General features: G+C 45.2%; 1 protein-coding gene across 1 annotated transcript in view; it reads left to right on the plus strand.

The window, feature by feature from the left end:
* COLEC12 (collectin subfamily member 12) overlaps positions 1-9,353 on the plus strand; it is a 175,668-nt gene that overhangs the window by 165,742 nt on the left and 573 nt on the right. The window contains exons 7-9 of the mRNA XM_015425463.1: positions 401-603; positions 2,790-2,899; positions 7,479-7,624. Of these exons, the coding sequence (XP_015280949.1) occupies positions 401-603; positions 2,790-2,899; positions 7,479-7,624 (459 nt within the window). The remainder of the gene's footprint in view (positions 1-400; positions 604-2,789; positions 2,900-7,478; positions 7,625-9,353) is intronic.

Here is a 9,353-nt window from a genome sequence, read left to right on the forward strand (position 1 = left end):
AGAAGCTAATGGTAAGCTGCTCACACAATTCCCTAACAATGTGACCACCTTTTAGTGATAGTGTTGGATACTATACTTCAACTTTAGACTATATTTTTTACTGTTTCCACAATAGACTTACGTAAGTGAGTTCTGGTTTGGATACTGATTCTGAGGGCCAAACTAGATGCAATGCCACCCTGGAACAACAAAGCATTTTAGAGCCTAACCACGGGTGATTTATCAATTTAGTGAGGGCCTGATGAAGGCCACAGTAGACCAGATGGTTTTGTTCTTCTCTGCCTCCATGTGTTCACAGTCTGAAGATGTACCTACAGTATTCTGAGTAATAGAAAATTCCTTCTATTTATATTGTGGATATACTGTTTATGAACCTGAACCATCCTTAAATTGTTAAATATCATAGTACTACAAAAAAGGCATACATCTATTCATGGCATTTGTTGGTTCATATTTTATGTTTCAGGTTGTCCTGTTTACTGGAAGAATTTTACTGGCAATTGTTACTACTTTTCATCGGAAAGAGACATTTTTGAAGGGGCAAAACATTTCTGTGAAGAAGCATCCTCACACTTGGTTTTTATAAACAGCAAAGATGAGCAGGTACAAAACTACAACTGGTGTTCCTACAGATAGAGATTCTGAAGGCACTTTAGTTGAGGGACCTTCTCAACAGAAAAGACACCAAAACATCAGAAAGTCTGCTAGTGTCGGTTTCACCCAAAAGTCAGCAAAACATTACATGGAGGAGCAATACAAGTAGTAATATGACTGTTTCTCTGGAAATGCTGACAGTGACAATCCTCTAAAAAGTCAGTAAGATCTACTGATGCTTCCTGTCAGGGACAAACAAATCAAACCTGTGACTAGGGGTGTACAAGCTTCCAAAAAGATTGGACCAGGGGGTCCAATTCTGTGGGCCCCGGAAGAAGATGCCTCCATCATCCAATGGTGTGGGGAAGGCATTTAAAGGGAACATGATCCCTTTAAATGCCTTTTGCAAGCTGTGGCTGAACTCCGAAGCCATTTAAAGGGCTCTCGGTCCCTTTAAATGCCTTCTCCAAGCTGCGGCTTCACCCAGAAGGTGTTTAAAGAGATTGCAATCCTTTTAAACACCCTTTAACACCAGCTATCTGGTGGCCCCAAAAAATTCCGAATATTTTTGGGATTTTTTGGGCTCAGCCATATTGGATAGCTGGATAAATACCATGGCTGATGTCCAATTGAGAAAATACCAAAAAAATACCGATATTTTCCCAGTATTTTCTCAGCTCAAATAAACTGAATGCACATCCCTACCTGTGACCCATCACCTGGCGACTTTTAAAAAACCCTAAAATTCTACCAAGGTGGTGGAGGGGATGTTTAACCATTTCCCTCAGTGAATCGATCAAAATTACAGATACCATCAAAGTTGCTGATGACAAATGTTGGGGGATCAATTTTTTTCTAGAAGACAAAAACAGTCAAGGGGAAGGTATTAAAATCAGGAGGCAGAGGGTAGAAAACACCCAACCTTCACACACAGTTGCTCCAGACATTAACAGTTTCCTGAGGCTGTACTGTATTTGTTTTCAGTTAAAAATTAAAAAAAAACACCTCAGGAGATCAATCACAGCTCATGTGACTTGGCCCGATCAGACCTATGATGTTTTGAGAAGAAAACTAAAAATAATTTAAACTTTTTAATTCCACTAGCAGTGGGCATTTTAAGACTGGGTCATAATCTGGGATACTATCAAAGGAAGCTGTGTGTACATAAGAGAGTTGAGGACTTTTAAAACATATACATAGATAGTAACTGCTGTTTCCTGCCTCTTCCTAATGCCTTCTGCTAGTGCTGTGTTGTCCATGAGGAGGACACTAAAGACAACAGAAAAGCTGTGGACACCCATTTCTGCGTTTGTTGACTCTTTTGGTTCTACTGGTCCTTGTATGGTGCGTCTTTTCGCCCGGCGTTTCTTGTTGGGTGTCCTTAACAGCCGTTGCTTCAAAGCACCTTTTGCACTTCCAGACAGCTTGCCTTCACTGTCTGGTTGCAAAGTCAAGCTTCCTGCATCGTTTTCCTTCCCCAAAGAAAAACTTTTTGGGCGTTGGATAACCCAAAACAAGCCTTAAGGATAGAGCTCAGTGAGCAGCTGTAGCTGCTCACGTCTACTCTCGTCGCCACCCGGAACCGGAACCATTCTTTGCCCCTCTCATCCTAATTAATGCATGCACACAACCTAGCAGGAGCAAAGGATAAGATGTGAGTTGTTCTCTTGGTTCCCTAACCCCAGCAATTAATTTAAAGAGGGTTTTGTTGTTGTTGTTGTTGTTTTGCTTTCCTTCTACATTTTTACACTCTTACCATCTGGCCATTATATCTGGTTTTGCTAGATACAATATTTATCGCTATGAAAACTGGGGTAATCATGAAAGCAGATAATGGGAGCATTCTGCAGTGGTTCCCACATCTTACATGTTCATTGTTTGAAAACTGTCATGTCAAGTGGTTATTATTCACTCTGATATAGAATATGTATATACCTTGTATCACCTCAAATTGCTGTGCTGCTTTTCAGTGGAGTAAATCTATATATTCAGCTGTCAGTAAATGTTTAGAAATTACGTTAATGCATGTCTGAACCACCCACATCAGAGGACAGTATATGTGACTTGTAAAGTCATAAAAAAACTGTGATGGTATGAAGTAACTTTTAAGGTCTTCAGAACCAATAAAGTCACATGGGTACCTCATATGTTCTGAAATGCAGTACAGTGCAACCAATACTTTCTTTTGTTCACAGCAATGGCTAAAGAAACAAATAGCTGGAAAAGGCAGTTTTTGGATTGGCCTCACAGACTCAGAGAGGGAAGATGAGTGGCAGTGGCTGGATGGAACTTCACCAGGATATACGTAAGTGTAGAAAGAGCATGTTCTGCTACTGTTCTTGCTGTTGCTTTATTTGTTGCCATATGATTGTGATCCTGAAATGGAAAATGTTGCTGGAACCTTTTAAAGCAAATCTTTATCTGGAAATGTTATTGCCTTCTGCTCTTTCATGCTTACTCAAAACCTCTTTTTTCACAACAATAAAACTACAAGGGTTCATTTCCTTGCCAAAAAGAAAACTGAGTATTGACTAAGAGAATCATAGAACCGTACAGTGGGACACTATTTGCCAAGAAGCTCATTGTAGACTGTTATTGTAAAACAGGGGTGGAAATCAGGCTTTCTTCCCTTGGCCTTGTTTTATATATTTTCTTCTTTTGGTGTGTATTATAACTGTTCATCGCTGACACCACTTCCCTGCTGTTCCCAGCAGGACCAGCACAGCCTGCACTCAGGGCAGCGCTGATGCCTTGCTTTGGCGCACCCTCTTCGTGCAGGCTCCTGCCGACCCTTCTCCACCTCAGAGCTGCCTGCTTTCACCAGCCCACCAGCCCGGCCAACAGGCACACCAGTGCTGATGACTTGCCTCAGCCCCCCCCCTCTTCGTGCGGGCTCCTGCTGGCCCTCCTCCACCTCTTCCAGAGTCCAGGCCCAGGGTGGGCTCCCCGTCAGCAGCCCTGTGCCCTTTTCCAGGGGCCATGGCAGGGAGGGAGGGAGGGAGGGAAGCTGTACTGTGCAGCTCTGGAGGCCTGGGTCAAGCCCACTGCTGGGAAGAGCTCTTGGGGAGGCTCCAGTGGGGATTGCATGCTGCGGCTGGCTTGCAATATAGGTGGCCCTCTCCCAGCACGGTGATCTAAGCCCCAGTGGAGAAGAAAACTATAAAAGTGGGGATTTAATAGGCACCCCCCCCCAGGGCCCCCGAAAAATTCCTGGCTACAGGGGTGACAAGGTTATAACCAGGTGTTATCAAGGCAGGAGACAAGGTATCTCAAGAAAACCATCACCATCTTACTTTATGGGTGGTGAAATTCAAATATTACCAAGCACTTGTGGGCCAATACAGAAATTTATCTCTGGCCTCTCTGTATGTGGTGCTTGGTATGTGTGTGTCAGGGAACTGTGGTGTGGGCATAGGGGTGCCAGCTCCAGGCTGGGAAATACCTGGAGATGTGGGGGATGGAATAGGCTTGCCAAGTCCCCCCGGGGGGCGGGGGTTCCCATTACCCACCAGTGGCAGATCAGGCCCCGGGGGGAACCCCACCCCCAAAGCACGTGACGTGACTGGCATGAGCACGTCACCCGGAAGTGACGCAGCCACGCCGGGCGCACCGGGGGCGGGGCACGGTCATCCAAGGGAAAACTCTATGTTTTTCCCTCGGATGACCGTGGCCCTGCCCCCGACGTGCCCGCGTCACTTCCAGGTGACGTGGTTGTGGTGCGCCCGCTCCCGGAACGGGGCTGGAGTCCCCCACTGTACATACAGCGGGGACTTGGCAACCCTAGGATGGAACCTGAGGACAATGGGATTTGGGGAGGGGAGGGACTTTAATGGGGTATAATGCCATAGTGTCTACCTTCCAAAGTGCCATTTTCTCCAGGTGAACTGATCTCTGTCACCAGGAGATCAGAAGAAGAAGAAGAAGAGATTGGATTTATACCCCGCCCTTCACTTGGAGTCTCAGAGCGGCTTACAAACTCCTTTCCCTTCCCCTCCCCACAACAGACACCCTGTGAGGTGGGTGGGGCTGAGAGAACTCTGACACAAACTGCTCTTTTTCAAGGACAGCTGTGCCAGAGCTTGTGACTGACCCAAGGTCACATCAGCAGGTGCAAGTGGAGGAGGAGTGGGGAATCAAACCCGGTTCTCCCAGATTAGAGTCCTCTTTCCCTTCTCTCGCTCTCTCAGTTGCAATCCCAAGAGATCTCCAGCTAATACCTGGAGGCTCCTCAAGTATTACTAAAAATCTCACATGTTATCATCAAGAGAACAGTGGCACTCAAGTGAAGCTTTTCCTGCCTGCCAAAAATATATTAGTGCTTACTTATTAGGAGCTGCGGTGCCTCAAGTGGTTAAGACGCTGAATTGCAGGCTGTGGAAGGTGGGTAGTTCAGCAGTTCAAGACCCGAGTGTGTCGCATGACGGAGTGAGCTCCCGTCTCTAGTTCCAGCTCCTGCCAACCTAGCAGTTCGAAAGCAAGAAATTGCAAGTAGATAAATAGGTACAACTTCAGTGGGAAGGTAACAGCATTCCGTGCACCTTGGTGTTTAGTCATGCCGGCCACATGACCACGGAAACATCTTCGGACAGCGCTGGCTCTTCAGCTTTGAAACGGAAATGAGCACCGCAACCCTAGAGTCGGACTCAACTGGCTTTTGAGCAAGGGAACCTTTACCTTTACTTGTGTTACCCCCCAACCCACTACAGAGATGTATTTATTATGATTTATTTAGATTTATTAGGCCACCCTTCCCTGCAAGCAGGGCGGCTTACAACAGAGCAAGTACAATAAATAATTCAAGTTAAAACCAACGTTAAAATACCTATAACATATCAGCAAATAAAACAGTACACTTCCCAAGATGGCGGAAGAGAGATTTAAATTTCCACAGGCCACTTGGGGTGTGTGTGCGGAGGGGGATGTTGTGAGAGTTCCAGATTTTATACTGTCCCATCACTGTCCTCAGTCAGTCTCACATAAATCTAAATGTGCATGGAGTTTAAATATGAGAGGGTTGAAAAGTTTCCAGCATTTTTAATAGCAGAAGACTAGGCATCTGGGGCTACTCCTAGATTGACCTAAATGCTACAGATCACAGTTATTTGTAATATAGCAAAATAGTGTGCAATATGCTCTGTCTGGGAATAAACAGTTCACTGTTTGTCTGCAGCATGATTTTGGTATACTACACTTTCATTTTCTTAACTTTCCCCCCCTCAAACATAAAATGTTGAGTAGAAGCCTGAAGCTTTTGATGCTGCAACTGTTCACTTTCTCAGTGTTTACCTTATGTTGTATTTTCCCTGTAACCTTTTGACTTCAGCTCTGTCAGTCAACTCAGCTGGACTTCATTTGTTACTTCTGGAAAGTTCCACACCTTCCCACAAATTCATTCAGACCCTTTGCGTGGGGCAGTCATGTTCTTTATGGCTCCGTTTGAGACAGTAACCACAGATTTCTTGTGCTTAATGACCTCCTTCAAGAAAGATGAGCTTTTAAAGTTCTGAGGGAAGCACATCTTATTTATTAAATGAAAACAATCAAGGGACTGTGGGTCTATCAAGCAAGGTCTCTTCAGTTAATCTCTAAACTGCTCTATTAAGACTTAAAGTAGCCAGTTTGGTGTAGTAGCCAGCTTGGTGTAGTGGTTAAGTAAAGTAAAGGTAAAGGTTCCCTTGCTCGAAAGCCAGTCGAGTCCGACTCTAGGGTTGCGGTGCTCATCTCCGTTTCAAAGCCGAAGAGCCAGCTCTGTCCGAAGACGTTTCCGTGGTCATGTGGCCGGCATGACTAAACACCAAGGTGCACGGAACGCTGTTACCTTCCCACCTTAGTGGTACCTATTTACCTACTTGCAATTTCTTGCTTTCGAGCTGCTAGGTTGGCAGGAGCTGGAACTAGAGATGGGAGCTCACTCCGTCTTGCGGCACCCTGGGTCTCGAACTGCTGCACTACTGACCTTCCACAGCCTGCAGTTCAGCGTCTTAACCACTTGAGCCACTGCAGCTCCTATGTTAAGAGTGTGGACTCTAATCTGGGAGAACCGGGTTTGATTCCCCACTCCTCCACTTGCACCTGCTGGATGACCTTGGGCAAGCTGTGATTCTGATAAGAGCTGTTCTTGAAAAAGAGTAGTTTCCTTCAGAGCTTTCTCAGCCCCACCTACCTCACAGGGTGTCTGTTGTGGGGAGGAGAAGGGAAAGGAGTTTGTAAGCCACTCTGAGACTCCAAGTGAAGGGCAGGGTATAAATCCAATCTCTTCTTCTTCTTCTTAAAAATCTTTATGACTATCCATTCACCATCAAAAGTATAACATATAATGATAGATGATATATCTTTCCTTCTAAAGACATAACAGTTGCTTGAGGGGGGAAATGTAAATAAATACAATATCCAGCTACTGCCACAGTTCAGTTCTTGTTGGATGGAAACATATTAACGTGAATTCAGTTTGTCATATTTTAGTACTCTCTGTTTTGTCTCTTTCTCTGTACTTGATAACAAGAAACTGTTGGCTTTGTTTTGATTTGAGGGCAAGGATGTAAATCCAACAAGAAGATGTCTTTCTATCTCAGTAGCTAATTTGGAGCTTTTAAGCAGACAAATGCAGCCCCATGGATTGTGCATGAGCATCACCAAATAAAAACAAAGCACATATTTCTAATTTTAAGACACTAAGCCATGGCAGCTTGTTGAACTGATTCCCTTCTCTGCAGCCCAGCTGTTTTCTGTTTCCAAGAAGAGTCATGTCAAGGAGTCAACAAAGCGGGGGGGTGGGTGTTGTTTTGCTTTTGCTTTACTGTTAGTCACTTCTGTTGCAGCATCACATAATGGTTGGCTAAGCCTAATTGTCACATGAAATAATCCATTATTTCTTTTGCTGAAAGAAACTGGAAGGCTGGGCAGCCTGATAACTGGAACCATGGGCATGGGCCAGGTGAAGACTGTGCTGGGTTGATCCATGCTGGGCTGTGGAATGACTTTCACTGTGAAGACGTTAACAGTTTTATTTGTGAACAAGAGGTGGACAAAGGTAAGCCAATCAGTTAAGTTAAGCTAGGTAATAGTCAGCCGGGTGCACTCAGCAACTCAGGGCTATCTCATCAAATGCCAAGATATACTTGCTTTCATAAAAGTAGATCTAGGATCAGTAATCAAATGCAGTCATGCAACTACATTGTGTAATACAGGAGTATCTTTCCCAGTTTTAATTGTTGTTAAAGGGGAAAATTGTCAGTAATGCTTTGAGCATCATTTGAGTAGGCTCTCTTAGGAAGCAATCCTAAGTAGGTCTACTGAGAAGTAAGTCCCATTTTACTCAGGGGGACTTACTTCCAGCAAAGTGTTCTTAGGATTGGAACCGTAGCATGGAACTACATTCTACAAAGTAAGGAGATTTGAACACTCTCTCTTGATTGTCAGCCTCAGTGATCCCAAATGTGGTATCCATAGCACCCATTTGTTTCTTAAGTCTTGGGCATAAAATCCAGAAAATCTTAAATGGAAAAAAACCAGGAACTTGGGGTCAGTCCTCACCTGCTGATTGCCATGGAAAGCACTGATCTAATCCTGGTCAGGCATGTCACCAGCTGTACCTCCAGTTTGATCATAGATCACATGACACTTGGCTTGGTAACCTCAAAGTGTTGTCACAGAGGGACCGAGCCCTTTGTTTGCTTTGGAAAATGAAGCAAAACAGGATTTCTTCCCCAAAATGATTACAATTCCCCCATCCCCTTGAAGCAGGAGGAGCTTCAGAAAAACCCAGGAGACATCACTTTGTATCTGCCAAAAAAGCAGCTACCTTTTGACTTAGAGCCTCCCAACATTTTGTGATGGACCTCATGTCCATGGCAGTCATTTTCTAATGGTACTCAGTACTCTATTTCAGAACAGTAAAAATGCGCACAAGCTCAGCAAGGCTGGGAACCCTAATATTTTTACCCCACCCTTCATCTAAGGAGCTTGAATGCCTTGCACGTGGTCCTTCTCCCAGCCATTGTATCCTCATAACAACAGTGTAAAGTTTTAGACTGAGAGACAGTGGCTGTCCAAAAGTCACCCAGGCTGCGATCACACACAGAATTAGACCTGACATAGGTGCAAATGCCAGGCAGATTTAAAGGGAGCAATCAGACAACAAGATCTGGGAAGTGTCCCGCAGCTGTCGGCAACCCGTTCTGCTCCGCCACAGAAAATCCAGTAGTAAACAGGTTACGATGGGCCACGGATGGACTGTCCCCGTCTGATCACTCCAGCACGCTCTCATGCCATCGGAATGGTCTGATCAGGCCATCCCGACTCTGTGCCATTGTTCCCCCCCCCCCTTCACAGTATGTGCATCATTACAAACTCCATAGGGAGCCCTCAGTGCAGAGGTGCAGTTCATCGATTCCTCATTTAAGTGCACGGGAAGCAAACAGCACCAAAAAAAGAAAAAGACTCACCCGCAGTTGCGTCTGATCACACACTGACGGGCTGCGCCCACAGCCTCAAAGGGAGGTGTGATCTTGCAACTGTGGGTGAAATTGCTCCAGAGGAAATACTCACTCCCCCCCCCCGTTTTATCTGGCGCATGTGACCACACACCCCGTGTACTTCATGGCTAAGTCAGGATTTGAACTTGAGTCTCCTCAGTATCAGTTTTCATGATGCTGACTCACAACCTGCATTTGTCTCATAATGCTAATTTGGATGGAAGGGACATTTACAGAAAACAATTGGGGGGGGGGGGTTGGAGGAAGGCTTAATCCCCCCCCCCC

This window comes from Gekko japonicus, unplaced genomic scaffold (genome assembly GCF_001447785.1).
Source record: "Gekko japonicus isolate JY-2015 unplaced genomic scaffold, Gekko_japonicus_V1.1 scaffold357, whole genome shotgun sequence".
Classification (NCBI taxonomy): domain Eukaryota; kingdom Metazoa; phylum Chordata; class Lepidosauria; order Squamata; family Gekkonidae; genus Gekko; species Gekko japonicus.